General features: G+C 33.7%; 1 protein-coding gene and 1 long non-coding RNA gene across 2 annotated transcripts; both read right to left on the bottom strand.

Moving 5' to 3' along the window:
- Positions 1–684: 684 nt before the first annotated feature.
- LOC146922253 (Di-glucose binding protein with Leucine-rich repeat domain-containing protein) lies at positions 685–10,125 on the bottom strand. The gene is made up of 9 exons (XM_085715276.1): positions 10,047–10,125; positions 8,889–9,968; positions 8,458–8,608; positions 7,886–7,957; positions 6,162–6,230; positions 5,545–5,613; positions 3,918–3,995; positions 3,263–3,468; positions 685–1,348 (listed from the first exon to the last, which is right to left on the bottom strand). The coding sequence occupies exons 1-9, from the start codon at positions 10,114–10,116 to the stop codon at positions 1,242–1,244; spliced, it is 1,902 nt and encodes a 633-aa protein (XP_085571402.1). The 5' UTR covers positions 10,117–10,125; the 3' UTR covers positions 685–1,241.
- Positions 10,126–14,857: 4,732 nt separating this feature from the next.
- On the bottom strand, positions 14,858–16,700 carry LOC146922252 (uncharacterized). Its single transcript, XR_015012408.1, has 5 exons — positions 16,394–16,700; positions 16,220–16,284; positions 16,031–16,075; positions 15,814–15,857; positions 14,858–15,231 (listed from the first exon to the last, which is right to left on the bottom strand). It is a non-coding gene; the product is annotated as an uncharacterized LOC146922252 (long non-coding RNA).
- Positions 16,701–16,828: the final 128 nt, after the last annotated feature.

Below are 16,828 nucleotides of genomic sequence, written 5' to 3'. Positions count from 1 at the left end.
ATAAGCTATAAGTTCAAACGCTACTTGTAATAGCTTCTGAAAAATAGTTTATAAGCTCGTGAAATAAGTTATAAGCTCCTGGTAAAAGACCATTACCAAACGGAGCTTTTTTTATCAGACGAGCTTATAAGCTATAAGTTATAAGTTATAAGCTCGTTCATAAGTCTTACCAAACAGACCCTAAATAATCTTATACAAATAATGAAAAAATATATGATAAATGCTAACAGGTGCATTATTGTTATTAAGTTGATGAATTTAACTTGGAAAAATTGTTCTTAAAAGTCATACGTTAAAATTTGTAAAAAATTATTTAGGCTTATAGTATAGTTTGAAATGGTTCTCTAAAGTTTATTGCTAATGTCTGGTTTTGCATCTACCATGTACCATCCCATAAACCATGAATTGAAATTAGTCAACATTGCATTTTTTTTTTTTTATCCTCATCGTCATCTTTCACTGTTTTAGGATTCCCTCAACTAATTAGTTTGTTTTCTAGCTGGCTTCCAAGCTGTCGATTTCTACGTATCATAGCCGACTCACTTGCCTTTTGTGGCCTTTCAAACTCTTGGTCAAATTAAAAGATCCCTCTGGTCCAATTATAAGAAAAAAATTCGGCTATGTTAAATATTAGACAAAAACATTATATCAAAACAATCAAATACATTACTACAAATTACTACATTTCGTAACACGACTTTATAGAAATTCCTAAAAACAACTTCTTGAATTATTTGCTTGTGAAGCAAAATATTGAAGCATAGAAAGTTTGTTATGGTGTAAACGGAAGAAGAAAAAAATTGAAATACAATGTACAATAGGGTCCAATCACAGTATCTATATAAATCAATACACAGTTAAAGAGTCGGGCATAACGGATGTGCAAGGAAAAATATGTACACCAAATTGTGGCTAAAATCAAATTTCATATATATTGATGGATTGTTGCCATCACATTCAGCAAAAGCTGCGGCCAATGCTTTTGTTTGATAGGTCAAGCAACAAGTAACAACGAATATGCATGGTAATAAGTGGCTTCCAGAATCCTTGACAAGAGAAAGTTGTATGAGAATGACAGGCATCAAGCATTTTTCTCCTGCTAAAGATTAGTATTGTCACATTGTTGTTTGGTATTGGCGCAGAAATAATTGAAATCCTTTCTCTAAGCTGTGTGAGTATATGTTTAGCCGAAAACTATGACAATCAATATTCCATTTCCATTGAAGAATAATATGGTATGGCTATTGTGTGGCAGATGGTGAAGGTAGTCCCTTAGCGTGTTGACTCTCCATCTCAAGAACCATCAAAGATTTTTGCCTCTGATATCGGTTTCTCTTGGCAGCTAATGCTGCAAATGAAACAAGACATAGGTCAACAGATAACAGAAGGATCAAAACATGAAAGAATAAGAGATCTAAGTCTATTGAAAAAAAACATTTCTGTATCATCTCTCCATTTTTCTCTGTCCAAATTATTTCCTCTCATTTGTCACATCATTTCCCTTAAATTATAGGATTACAGCGAATGTAAATTTTGAGTCCTTACCTTTTCATCTTGGTCACAAATACACTTCCTAACTCAAGGAGTTTAGGTTGTAAACTTAACCCCACATTTTAATTCAAAAGGCTCAAGTCTTATAAGAACTAATTTGACTATTCCCTTCGTCCACTTTTATAAGCACCTTCTGAGAAAAAAATTGTTCCTATATACAAAAGACCCTTTTCAAACTACTAGATACATTTATTGTTTTTTCCACAATAAACCCCTGATATACCAATAAGTGTCTTGGAATATGAGTAGTCAATGTGAACTATATAAATATACAAAAGGGTATAGGTACATCAATACATAATTGGTATTAGTGGACAATGTGTCTGCTTGGTAAAGATGAATCTGGGTTTCTCGTTAGGTTTTTATTCCATGTTAGAATTTGGTTTTAGATCTAACTCAACCTCGAATGCTAGCTAATTATGCAGGGATTACTGAAACATTATAAATACTAACTTGGCCATATCCCTAGTCCATGTGGTATCTACCAACCCCATCCAAGAGCCAGGGCCTTTATGTATTCATTTACTCAAGGAAATACTTGGTATACTACAGTTATGGAGAGAAGCTCTTGAATCATGTGATTTCGATTCAAGTACGTGTAATATGCTTATTTAAAAAAAGTACATGTAATATGACAAGTATGAGATTTAAGCTTAGCAAGATGCATCTAACACTGACTTTTGGTGAAATTTATAGACTATGGGTGCGTTTGTTTCAGCTTTAAAAAAAATAGATTTTGGGTTAAAAGAATCTTAGAGATTTTTTTAGAGATTTTTTAAAAAAATCTAAAGCTATTTCTGTATGTTTACTAACATAAAAATCATTTTTTTTTAAGATTTGAAGCTCTTACACTTGAGTTCCTTGTATTTGGAAAGAAAAAAAAAATAGATTTTGAAAAAGCTACTTGGAATAGCTTTTCATTTTGAGGCTAAAAATGATATTTTTAACAAAATAAATTTTTTAAAAATCTGAAACAAACACTACAAAAATAAAAATAAAATAGATTTTTTTTAACAAACGGGCCCTATAGCATAAAACAGATCAAACAGTTAAGATATCTATGGGAGTGAATGATAATAATCCTTTATTGTACTGAATGTTGGGACAATAACTTGCCAATAAGATTGAAAACAGTGTTTTGCAGAGAGGAGAATGTAGGAATGGAAAAATAATCACACAAAAATGGATAAGTTTAAGAGTGAATGTAATAACAGCAAAAGCGTTAAGGTTCAGTATTAAAGAGTAGTGGAGAAGTTTATTTGTTTGGCTCACACCAAGCCATATTTAGCATATGCAATCAGTGTTGTGACAATAAATCGACTACCAGTATTGCTCATAATCCAGTTCAGCATAGACCATTGAGATAGACCGACATAAGCTGGATTGTGGATTGATAACTAAAACCTACATTCCTTCTGGGCATAGGCTTTAAATGTGTTAACAAAGAGCTTACCAATCCAAAGAGTCAGCCAACTTACTTCTAAGTTGGGAATGATAGATATCAATTCACCAACTTGAGGGGGACTGTTGTAATTATCATCTTATATTTTGTAATTATTTGTACAAATTGTATTTGACCCGTTAATCAGGCCTGTTTTGAATAGCATAGTTTATTTAAACAATTAGTAATTGTACTCTCAATATATTTTTGAAATAAAGTTCAGAAAAATATTTTCCATTTCCACATTAATCTTCTTGAATTAATAATTACCTGTTAATTCATGAGGCAGAGCAAAGTCATAATCATTCCTTCTCCTCCTGATATAGATATAGACCAGCAGAACTATCAAACAGAAAACTAAAAGACTAGACACGCCTATTGCAATTTTCCCCTCAGTAGATAATTTGCCATTCTTCCAAAACATAGGACAAGCTGGCAGAGATGGTACACCGCACAAACCTTTGTTGCCAGAGAGACTGCAAAAATGCAAAACACAACAAATTGAAGAACGAGAGATTATTTATCATTGAAGAACAAAATTAAATTTAATTGCACCGTAAATAAAACAACCCTACGAATGTATGTAACAACTTCTACTGTTCAACAATTCCCCAGCGTCTGCGTAAAGCTGACAAGTTTGCAATGGTAATCATTTGATTTGTTCACTTCATAAAATATTTTCCAATAAAACAAAGGCAAAATCGCAACTATGCATCGTTAAATGCTGATGACATATGATACAATGAGCCTAGGAGGGTGTGGCACCGCTTATTTAAGATAAGTGCACACCAACAGACCATCTCACACAAATACAAGAAAAACATAACAATGTCTATAAAGCATGGGGAAGGTAAGTCATCAAATATTTCCATCAGAATACATTACACAGCAGACATAGTAAAACTATCAGATAAAAGTGACATACTCAATGGCTCCGCCATGCACGCCAATTGAATAGAGTTCATCCGGCACTTGTCCTTCCAATAAGTTACCATTCAATAGCCTGGCATAACAAAATGTATTAAAAAACAGAACGAAATAAGCAAAAATGAAAGGATAAAAGGAACACGTGCTCAAGACTTGCTAGAGTTTAAGTGTTATCTACCAATTCTTTTCTACAATGTCAGTACACCTAAAGGCACCTAGAAAATAGAATGGTCTGTTTTAAATAGAGAAACAAACAGATTGATAAGTTGTAACTGATGGGAATGGAATAAATGACAAACACAGGATTCATTCACTATACAAATGAATGAAACAGTACTACCTCTGTCCCAACATTAGTGTCTTTTTTAGTTAAGAAATAATGTCCGAACATAAATGTCGTTTTATTTTATCAATGTAACATTAGTTCCTTTTTCCAAGTACAACCCAAAATTAATATTGAGTTCCTTGCTCCCAAGCCATTATACTCCACTATACATTTATGACAAATGATAACGATTAATACCCATTAGGTAACTTGGATAATTTTGGAAAAATGCACCAAATTTATTCATTATTGTTTTTCTTAATCTGTGTGAAAAAACCTTAAGCAACTCATATTATGGGATGAAGGGAGTATATGACATCTCCTTGCAAAATTATGGAAAGATAAATAATACTAGCAAAGTAACTTAGATTATCTATAACACATGCAAAGTAACATGGCAGAAATAACCCATATCCAAGTTGAAGTTCAGTAAAATAGAATGTACGAGTCTTATTTTTTACTAGCAAGCCACCATACACATTGCCCTTAATTTATGAGCAGATGCCACACAGAATTATTGTCATTTTATCTCGAAGAAAGTTCTCGATGGAAAAAGTGTTGCATCATTTGTGAATTCCAACCACCAACTAGAAATAATTGTTACCAAGTCACTTTGAAGTCCATAAATAAGTTATGGGTCTTGCTAATAAGTGCCCTAAGGGCATTGTTTAAGGAACGCACAAAAAGGACAATGCAGTGACTTCCCTCTTTCGTTGTATTCAAGATGATTGTTTTTATTAGTTGTTCATATCTTATATTAGGACACTGTTGTAATTCAATGCCTTAAAAAATGTGATCCACAAGTTTGTATGTATTGACTAATAAATATAATTTCGGAAGCTAAGAGTCGATCTCTCAAACAATTCAGTTTCATCTCACAATTCACTTATCTCAATAAAAAAACAATTGTGATAAATATAAGGCTTTTCTTGTTAGTGTTAACTCCCCGGATCTCAGAGGAAAGGGGTCCTGGTAATCCGGATTTCGGCCGGGAGGTAAGTAAAGTCTAACCAATAATTGCTCCACCCAAGAATCAAACTCGGGTTTTCCCGAACGATTTGTCCTTTGGGGGAGCTCATTAACCACTTGAGTCTAATCACATGGTTATATAAGGCTTTTGTGAACATCTATCCTAAGAAATTAAAATGGTATTTACTACTTGCCTTGATTAATTAAAAAGAAAGTATTAAATGATTTTATTTTTCATATAATAATTTCTATTTTTTATTGATTAATCTATCTCGTAACTCTTAAGGTCGCATTTTAACCAAACACTTAATATAATGCAGTTGGTACTTACACAAGCTGCAAACTTGAAGAAGTTATACTATCCGGAATGGAGCCTGTTAACTGATTGTTGGACAAGTCCCTGCCATATAAATTACAAATGAAACACGTAAAATATCAAATAAATTACATCATAGTATTTTTACAAATTATACTTTGTTCAAATAGTGGCTCCATAATTTACATATGCAAGAAAAACATACACAATGTGGAAATATTATATATAATTATATATCCATTTTGGTCTTCCATTTATAAATGAATGAAAAATCAAATGGATCAGTCAATTCATATTATGCCATGAAATTTTGCTTCAAAATGGCATCAAACTGATTCCAAAAGAATAGTATAGTACTTAATTATCAACCAAAGACCAATATAAAAATTCTAGTAAATGGATGACTGATGTCGTGTGGCATATACCTTATAAAATAACACAATCGACATTTTTAACTTCAGTATATATAGTATAATGGGAAGAGTTAATGAAAGAAATATCATATGAAATATAAATTTTCAGTGTATGAAAAGACCGATGAAGCATTTTATGAACTAATCAAATAAAGGACTCTAATCAGTTGGGATTTGCGAAGCATTTTGCATATCATCTTAAGAGAACCCTGAACTTACAGGTGTGTCAGGGATTTTTGACCGAGGCCAGGCGGTACTTCACCCACCAACAAATTAGAACTCAAGTTCCTGTAAAATTAAAATAGAAATTAGTGGATAATAGAAACCAATATAAATGCGGCTGAAGTTTGTCAAGGAAAACACATGATGACAACATAATCTTAATGAATTACAATCTACTACATATGTATATAGGCATCATGATCCAAAATTGAGGTCAACATGAATGGCATTGTGCCGAGAAACATTACTATAAAAAATGAATGCAGCTATGAGATTGAGACAAACACTTGAATATTCAAGGAGGTCTAATGGTTTTTGAAAAAGAAGGAGGTCTAATGGTTATTAAGAATTGAAACAAATCGTGAATATTGTTCATTCCTCAAATATAATGCAGAAAGTGATGATTTTGTTAATACAATTAACCATATCAAAATGTAACCATTGGAGCAATCATAGTGAAAGAACAAGTCTGGTTGAAAGCATAAAAACCTTATCATTTGAAAATTGATATAATTCATTCTCTTCTGGTTAGTGTAGTAAAAACTTGTAAGTGAACTTAGAATTGTATGAGTTTATGATTATAGCAAGGCATATCAAGTTGACTCATTCAGAGTCACACAAACACGTATCACGAGTCTAAAAAAAAGTGTTAAGAGTCTGATATGAAGGTAGAGTTCTGTCACCAAATTTTCCAAAGTGACTGTGTTGTTGCTGCTCATCTTCCCTTACTAATGCACTGTTTCAACACCAAAGACAACACAACTCATGATACACCAAAGAAAACACAACTCATGATCAAACCCTCGCCCCCGAGAACCAGTAACCCACACTACCAAAGTTGATATCTGTCCAGCAGATTCATTCATAAACCAGTTGCATGACAAAATCATTTTCAGAAAATGTGAGTCATGACCCAGCAATTCCAGGTTGTGATTCACAACGGACGAAATCGTGTTGTCTGCAAACGCAGGTCATAACTCTCAAATGAAGGCCGAATGATCAATTTTTTCTCTGCAATCTGATCTGGTATAGTGTTTCATGCGCTCGAGTTTTAAAGACAACTAAGTATTATGTGTTCTGTTTCATTTCGACTTCCAAGTGTTCTGTTTGTGCTCCTGTCGTATTTCTGTTGTGTTCAATGCATTTTCACACTCCCTGATCTGCTATGTTTGTTGCATGGGGACGATAATCAAAACAATTGAGCAATATCCTGTTGTTTGTGTATCTTCCTCGCCATTGAGTTTCAAATTGTTCTCTTGTCCCCATTACAGAATGTCTTGGTAAGTTCTGTTTGTGTCTGTTCTTTCAATTCACGTGCTTCAATTCTATTTTCACTTGCCGTTAGAAGGTTTATGTGCCTGAGCATGTGAATGGATAAGGACGGCCATGTTGTTCTTTGATATGGAATATTTTCCTAATGAAACACCTTTTTAAAAACTATTTTGGTACCAGGTGAACTCTTATGAGCCTATGGAAGTTCTATGAATACTCTCAAGTTCAAAACCTTAGTTCATATGGAAGAAACTGAAATACAAAATAATAATGGCAAACTAGGACTACTGCAAGAACATAAAAAACACAGCGAAATTCAAATCAAGGGGAAATGTTGTAGACCTTGACTAATAAGCATACAACGACACATATTACATGTTAACCTGAAAAACATCTAACAATGAGAGAGATTACAAGCATATGTTAACATTTTGGCTACTGATACTTACAGGCTTACCAAGTCCGACAAAAGACTAATTTGGTCACTTATGAACCCTTTCAAACCTTGACTGCCCAAATCTCTGGAATGAAAATTGATATAAATTCAAGGCTTAGAAGATGAAAATAAATTAATAAAATTGTTGCTGAACAAGAATAAAAAATTGCAATTTCCACCTTTTTATTTATTTACTTATGTTTCAAAAATTCAAATATGCATTTGTGGAATGGAAAGAAAATAAACCCATATTCATACCTACCAAAACTTTTTAGGAAAACAGAGCTGCTGATAGGTTGATTGCAGAATAGGAAAATAACATTTATAGTTTTGTAATAAAAAAGAATAAGAACCATTTTTGATATTGACAACAAGATATCACGAGTGTTTTAGATTCACCCACAATCTGAAAATTTAGCACATGGGACCTACCCAACTATTAACCTTACACATAAAAAAGTTTAGCAATTATTAAGAGACTTTTAAGTGAGATTCCTACCATACATAGCAATACTAATCATCTTAATAAACCAATTACAAGCTCAATTGCGTAACTAAGCAGAATTAATGCAAAGGAAGACTTACATTTGACTTATGACAAGAGCACTATTATCCTTACTCATACGACATGTAACTCCCTCCCAAGCATCCCAATTAGTAGGTGCACAAGGATCACCATTCCAACCCATTCTTTCAGGAACCCTAAGTGAATCCTTCAAAGCTTTCATTGCAATCACTGCACCCAAAAATTTAAATTGAAGAAATAAAAAAGATTACCCAAAAAATCTAAATAATAGGTAACTATATTTGAACAAAATTCATAATCATGATTCCCTAACAAAAATTCCCATTTCTATTAACAAACAAATTGATGGCATCAATTCAAAATCACACACATACAAACCATTACTATCAAGTTACCAAAAGAAGAAATAAAAAAATCAAAGAATAATTTTAAGCAACAAAGTAAACAACAATTCCATTCCAAATATAATCATTCAACAAAGAACACACACCTTGTTGAGGAACAGTAGAAGGGTCACCAGGAACCAAAGCATAATTCTCAATCCCACAAATTATGGGTGCACCAACAACCCCAACAAGCTTCACATTCAACGAACTGCTACTCAAATTCTTCACTGTATGATGCCAAGTAAACGCAGCTAAACTCCCAACTTGTTTGTAAATATCTACTCTAGTCAAATTATCACCATTGATGAACACATCAAACACCCTCTCCCCTGCTTTCCTCACTCGATCTTCGATCTCCGCGAAATGCAGCCACACAAGATAATCCAGCTTAGCATCCACGTTTAGTTCATACTCCAACACTCCTCCACCTTCCTCCGCAGTCTCCGCTGTAGTTGCCGCCGTCTGGTAAAGCTTCGCCGGAAAGTAATTCGGTTTCTGATCCGTTCCAGCTATGTTTCTCCTTGTAGAAACCGCAACCACCTTGTTCCGTCCTGAACCGGAACCGGAGATTCGATAGTCTGAATCTGACTGCCAAGACCTACCGAACCGGTCATCATCGTTGGTGAAACCTGGACCCCACTGATTCGAACCGCAAGAGACTCTACCATAGTTAACAAGTATGGTATCATTGTTGCCAATGGAAGCTGAATCGTAACAAGCGGGATCAACTGCGAAAAGCTCTATGGAAGAAACAACGGGAGGATCAGTGGCGAAGCTGTAGAAGCAGATTAGTACATCTTCTTGTTCTTTAAACGAAGCGAATAAGTCGGAGTAAGCACCGTCACGAGCAAGGTTTTGTGGCCAGGGAGAACGCCAGGAGAAGACGACGGTGCCGCTGACGGAGACGTCGAAGGAAGGAGGATGTGATTTGCCGTCGTAGTTGTCGTAGACGACGAAGGTGCGAATGAGGTAGCGTGAGGTGGAGGAAGGGATGGAGTAGCAGTTTTTTTTGCCGGAGGAGATAGGGAAGAAGCGGAGAGTTTTTTCGTGGTGGTGGTGGAAGCGGAGTGGTTCGGAGACGAAGCCGGTGGTGCCGCCGGTGAAGAAACGGTCGGAGAGCCAAGTAGTGTTGAATGAGTCGGTGGTGTTAGTTGGAGTGCCGCAGTCAATGTGGTAAGAGATACCTGCGAATGAAGAATGAATGATTAGTATTTAAGTTAGTTAGAGGAGAGAGAAAGTTTTTTTGAAAGGTGGTTACTTACCGTATGGGAGAGCGGTGGAAGCGGTGGTGAGTATGGAGAAGAAGAGAAAGAGAGTGAGAGGGAGAGGCATTGTGTGTGTGGATTGGGAGTGTGGGTAAGGAGACATAAAGGGTAAGTGTGAAGTGAGTGGGGACCAAGTTGTTAAAGAGAAACTGACAAGTTGGTAATGTAATAAAAATGGAAACTGGGTTTCTGGCGTGAGAAGGGGAGAAGAAATGAATGAAGGAGTGGAAAATGAGTTGTTTTTATTAGTTACTGTTCAAGTCTGGTCTACTGTGGACTTGGACACGTTAGTGAATCACGGACGGTGGTATTAGTAAAGGTTCTTTATGATGGGTGGCAAAATTGAGAATATATTATATTAAGTAGGCAATTCTTTCGATTCAACCTCTGTTTTTTGTTTTTATGCAAGAAGGCAAGTAAAGGAAGGAAAAAAAACTAAAAAACTACTTAAGCAATTATTTATTGAAAGAGAAATGATATTTGTACAATTGTTTTTTTCTCATGCTTTATTTTAGTTTTTGTGTCAATGCTTCTTTTTCATTGTAAAATTATGGTGGTAAATTGTCAATAAATAGTTATTCAAATAACACAACTTTTATTGTAAATGTTCAATACTTCAATTTCTTATGCATTAAATGCATAAATATCTATAAAAACTTACTATATAAAGTATTCAAGTAACAAAATATTTTGAGTAAATTATACTCTTTTTCCCTCAAAATGTTTGAATTACATTCTCTTCTCTTTTTATGTTAAAATATATATTTATCTCTCCTCTTATTCAAAACACATTAGAAAATATTGTATTTCTCTCTTATGTTAAAATCTACAATTTACTCAATTTCCGCTCTTCACTCTACACTAAACCCTTAACTCTCAGACACTCGCAGCTAAATCACTCATGCTATAAATATGAGGCGGCATGCCATCATAATCCGTTCACTTCTTCTCCCCATGTTGTCAGTTTACAAGATAATTGTGTAACTTTGATTCCCTGAACACTTGGAGATATGTAGGATCAGGGATCCTCCTGTTTACCGGTGTTTTTGGGTAAACAATAAGACTAGTTTTAAAATGTTACTTGCAGGATCAAACTAGAAATCCTATAACATGGTGTGCAATTATTTTTTAGAAAATCTATGAATGTTCATCATATTCATAGTTTTATGAGTGAACAAGATGAAGAAAACCGTTTTTAGGATGAAGAAGTTCGACAAAAATCAGTAGATTAAAACAGATAAAAACTTAAAGTTTTAAAAGCAAAGAAACTTAAAGAAAAAGTAATTGCATTGCATTGAAATTAAAGATGGTTCACAAGATCATCAACACATACATTCCGACTCTTTTCTCTAAACGTTGATACTTTGAGTGTACAGAACTTTTGTTAAATGATTTGTGACCCCTTTTTCCTATGAAAAACTACTATATATACATCAGAAAAAATAACTGCAAAAACCAACAGCTAGAAAATGCATTCCTTCGACATTTTCTGCTTTTTTCCCACGTATCTAAGCCTTCACAGTTGTCTCTTCATAAAGAATTCAAATCCTTCAAAGGCTCTCCCTATCTATATTTTCCTGTTCTCAATAGAAACATCTTCTTGTCAAAAATTATTCATACTTTCTTTGGACTTAGAAAATCATGTAGTCTTGTATTATTCTTTGCATGTCGAAATCCACATTTTGAAAATACAGGCTAACAAATTGTCCCCCAAAAATGTCATTTTCGACTGAAAAAATAAAGGAGAATATTGAAATTTTTTACATATTCTCTGGACGATGATGTCATCTTCATCATAACGTTCAAAAATTGTCTTTTCAATTTCTACTCATTATTGCGCCACTTTATGGGGATTTAATGGGTCATCACTTCAGAATTGAAAAGTTAGTGGAAAATAACTACATGTCCTCGTTATCCTCAACCTTACTCATGTGGCTATTTTCTATTGGTTCAGAATCAAAACCCAAAGGTTTCTTAACCTCTTTCTTGGCACTATAAAAAGCATTTCACTCTCCTCTCTTCACTTTGACAATATTACTCGCAACACACTCTCTCCCCGCGAAGGGGGTGCTCGGAGCAACAATGATCAGTTCAAACAAACAATAACGATCACCATCATGGCTCCCACGAATCTCTCCTCAGTTGTTACACTTCTTATGAATTCGTAATCGTCGAGCACACATGTGACTTACAACGGCTTAGCAAACACCCACCTTTATATAAAGGGGACTATTTGCATTCCCCAAGGTATAATCTAACCTCTCTGTAAACCCTCATTCTGATCTCTTACTGACTTGAGCATCGGAGTGTCTGCAGGTACACACTCCCCACTGTTCCAGTTATCAACTGACGTAATCACCGTCGTATAAGAACTACACCGATAGTCACCTTCTGACCAGGTAAGATCAAATATAATGTCTTTTTAGAGAGGATAAATATAGTGTTAAAATATATATAGTGTTTTGTTGCTAAGGACATTGCATAATACTAGAACTTCTACCTGTGCTGCCGCACGGGTCATAAACATTTACAAATTATATAAAATGCAGAATCATTCATATTATTGTGTATCAATCAAAAGTGTTGGCAAAATCACGCTATCCTGTTACATTTAGGCATGACAGTAAGTCTCCTTTAAGTGTACTAACCAAAAACTGAATACACATTGATTTAACCACATACCTGCTTGGGATTGAACTCAATGGTGAAGGTGCGCCATTTCAGTCCAGCCATCACAAAAAGACTATCATCATCAAGTATCCCCAACCAATCAACCTCAGTTGCGATTGATTTCACAAAATAATAAGTAATTCTGAAAGGAGAACATACACATATAACATAAAGAGAAAAAATGTTAAGGTAATAGGAACGTTAAATACCTCTGAGACTGTACAGAGCAGATGTTGTATGTTTAACAATGTCGAATGCCATTGATAGAGGTAAAGCTGCTAAGTGCCTAAAATGCTTATAAGATGTTGAAAGACATAAATCCCTTTTATAACATAACAACAATACCATTGGGAATAATAATAAGCATTAACCATCAATTATGGGCACATATATTTGTACATTAACTGATTGGGGGATGTGAAGAATCAAAATTTGATCATTACTAACTAACATTGGTATTATGAACAGTCACCATAAAGACAAAGGTAATCTAACAGACATTGGAAAAAGGGAAATTTAGACTTTGTAACCTCCCCTTTTTGAGGTGAATGCACATGAATTCTAGTTCATGATTTGATGCGTTTAAAGCTTCATAAGTAAACGGTCTCAGATATTATCCGTATTCAATTTCATAATAATAACACCATAACTGATATGTTTCAATCATATAAAAAGTGGAATATATAATGCTTTTAGCCATCCTGATACTACTTGACTCATATTTGAAATATCTAGCAACGAATGTTTTGCATAATAATGTCATGTTCATATCTAGCAACTAATTGAAATATACTTTTGTAAATTGTGCCTTCTTATCTAATTTGCTTTTAGCCATTGTACCATCTTATAATATCCTGCGGTGACTAGCAATGGAAGAATGATGTTGCATATAAAACACACTTTTTTAAATTGCGGTTATCAGCAATGATGATTATACAATGTGGTTAATTATCTGCCAGGTTGCAAGACTTTCAATAAATTGCGGTGATTCAATAGTGGAATATGTTATATCAAAGAAGTATTCATGCACGGCGTTGATTGTATATATAAGAAAGCAATTTGATTCTATGATTTACATGATTTAAACGTTTGATTTGGGTTAAACTTTCGTAGCACTCATCTGAGATGAGAACATTATTATGAAAATAATAATTGATATCAAGAACAACGTATGGAATCACAAATCAGTAAATTAAAAACAGATAAAATGACAGTACAATCAAGCTCATAAAACCAAAGATCTAACATTGTTCGAATTAAATAAAAACACAAAACATAAATGACAAAAAAAAAATGCAACATTGTCCAGAAGCATTGACAGAAAATTGAAAAGCAGGAATAAGAAAAACCCTAACAGACATGGGTCATCCAATAACAAAACAGCTAAGCGATGGACTACATCAAAATAAACTGTCTCGTTTGAACCAACTCCAGGGGCTCCAATAACAACCCTTGCACCCTCTGTAAGTCCTGTAGCCTTGAGCATTGTGTTCCAAGCACCACCTATCTTAAAGTGCGAATCATTGCCCGACACAAACTGGAGAGTGCATGTCCACCTACTAGTTTTTCCACCCGTGCAACGCACGGGCAAACGGGCGAATAAAGATTTTTTGTGGCGTTAACAAATTGTTACTCTGAACGTACCACCAAAATAAAAACATATAATGCATTTGTTAGACAAATCAGATTATGTTGTCATCATCAAAATAAAGATTTCATCATTTGACATATAGTTCAATTTAATTTAAAGCAATCACATAACTCAAAAAGGTTATAAGTGACACAAAGAAATAGTCGACACTTGGAAGGGCAATTAATCCAAAAAATAAATATCCTTCTTGAAGATAGATGCATCATCGCATGATAGCTCCAAAGTAATATACAAAATTAAACAAAGGTTTTTGAATTTTATAAATATAGCTTGGATAATTCAATTTTTATTTAAAATTCACTATGAGGAGGAAGGTTCCGTAAGCCTCCCGTGTTTTTTGGGCATGTGTTTGAAAGTATCCTAATGATTGGGTAAACAAAGAGTGAATCCTAAGTAAAATAATAATTTTGTTTATGTTACAAAGATAAATTAAAAAAAGCAAGTAATTATGGTTACCCAGATTGATATTAGCCTTATTTGTTTACCCACCCATAAGAATAGTTGTCTCTCTATCATTAGTAATTATTCAAGTTACACTATGAGGAGGTTTGGGGCGTATTTTGAAATTATCCCAATAAAATGGATAAACATAAAGTGTGTCTTAAGTCAAATAGTAATTTTGTCTATGTTTACAAAGATTAATTAAAATAAAATAAAGGAAGTAAATAACCCAAAAGCTGATATAGATATCAAGTCTTTGAGCAACTCTCCAAGACCTCATCTTTGGAATAGCTTCCCTGTGCCGCTTTCCAACCACACAAGCAGTGCAAATAACAGGGGAATCCTTGAGCACCGGTAATCCTCATATCGTCCCTTACACATATCTTTTTGAATCACAACAATCAGACCCTTCTGCTGAAGCTGACCAACATTGAAGAGATTATTTTGCAAGGTATGTAAGTAAAACATTATTACTATTGTAGGATTAAGCATCAAAGGTAATTGACTTCATTGTTGAGTTACTATTGTTATATAAAAGAATAAAAAAATAGGCAAACCAAATCATTATTAAAGCAAGATATTGTTTAATTCTACTCAAGTATATCATAAGTATTGTCAAGTAAATAAACAAAAAGCTGATATAGAGCTAGAATAAAAGCTCACAAAACATATTGACAATGACAACATATTGACAATGACAACAACTATCTATCATTTATCCAAAAGTTATAATGTTAATTTGAAATTCCAACTCACATCCAAAAGCATTTCTTAAAAACAGAACAGAACCAAACTATGTGAAAATAACATGAAAAGAAAAATAGAAAAAACATAGAAAACATAAATAAAACGAAAATAATTAAATGCAAAGTTAGACAAATGCAAATCTGAAAATACATCAACCAATCTTTTCACATATGAAAAAGTTAATGTAATTAAAGTAATCTATTAAAGTTGAATAAAATGAAGTTATTATTATGATATAAAATAAAATAGCAATACCTTGCAACCATGTTGCTTGATTTCTCATATAGATTTCTTCATTTCTGCACAAAATCACGTAAAACAAAATTGCAAAATCAGAATTACTCAAACTAACAACCCATCATATTTGAAGCTAACATAGTTAATGAAAAATCCATTATCCATTATAATTTACAAAACAGAAGCAATAATTAATTAACGTTTTGAAATTCAATTTGAAAACTGAATCTGATACCTTTAATTGTCATACCTATTTCTTGAAATTCATCAGCACCAATTTCTGATTGCACATGAAAATAGAAACATGGTGTGTGTGAGTAATTTTCCAGAAAGATAAATGGGATTTGACCAAAAAAAATGTTTACTCAAAATTCAAAATATAATGAATCTATAAATCCGAAGATGAAAATGGATGAATCATTACCTCCTCCCCAGAAGTGTGTGTTGCTATCTCATTCTTTCATTTAGCGACAGATCCAAAATTTAAAACTACAAAAACAAATAATATTAATGTTTAGAGAGATTTATGACAATATAAACAGAACCAAATTAAAATGAGTATTTTTGGATGAAAGAGAGAGAAAGGAACTGATGATACCTCAGCGCGGTGGAGAGAGAATTTCGACGTGGTGGTCAACGGTGGTCTCAAAATTGAACTTGATAGAATGTATAAATGAATGAGTTGCTTTTGTAGAGGATGAAGAGATGAAGATGATGATGGCTTTATTTTAGTGGGAGGAGGCCGAAATTGATAGAAAATGATGAAAGAAGGTAGAAGAAAGATGATTTCATGGATGGAGGTTGGGGTTTACGTGAGAGAGTGTGTGAGAGAGAGAGAGAGAGAGTGGTGTTGAGTTTGTGTGTGTGAGAGAAAAAGTGAGGAAAATAAAAAGAAAAAGAAGTTTAGAAGGAATGGAAGATAAAGAATATAGAAAGTGATGTTTGTTGGGATAAGAGAAAAAATAGGAGGGAAAGGAGGATTTGAAAAATTTTGAAATTTGAATTTTGAATTGAAAGAGGGAAAATATAAGAT

Source organism: Medicago sativa, chromosome 5, assembly GCF_051527215.1.
Source record: "Medicago sativa cultivar Bolivia chromosome 5, Bolivia_mono, whole genome shotgun sequence".
In the NCBI taxonomy this organism is placed as follows: Eukaryota; Viridiplantae; Streptophyta; class Magnoliopsida; order Fabales; family Fabaceae; genus Medicago; species Medicago sativa.
Note: the sequence above shows the minus strand (reverse complement) of the source record. Positions and strands in the feature narration are given on the sequence as shown.

Bases quoted from the DNA above. Each gene is read 5' to 3' on its own strand.
- LOC146922253 (XM_085715276.1), bottom strand. From the start codon at position 10,116: ATGCCTCTCCCTCTCACTCTCTTTCTCTTCTTCTCCATACTCACCACC. The intron at 7,958-8,457 runs GTAAGTCTTCCT...TTTTCATTCCAG, and splicing joins GCTCTTGTCATAAGTCAAAT to AGATTTGGGCAGTCAAGGTT. The intron at 3,469-3,917 runs GTATGTCACTTT...GCATTTTTGCAG, and splicing joins GTGCATGGCGGAGCCATTGA to TCTCTCTGGCAACAAAGGTT.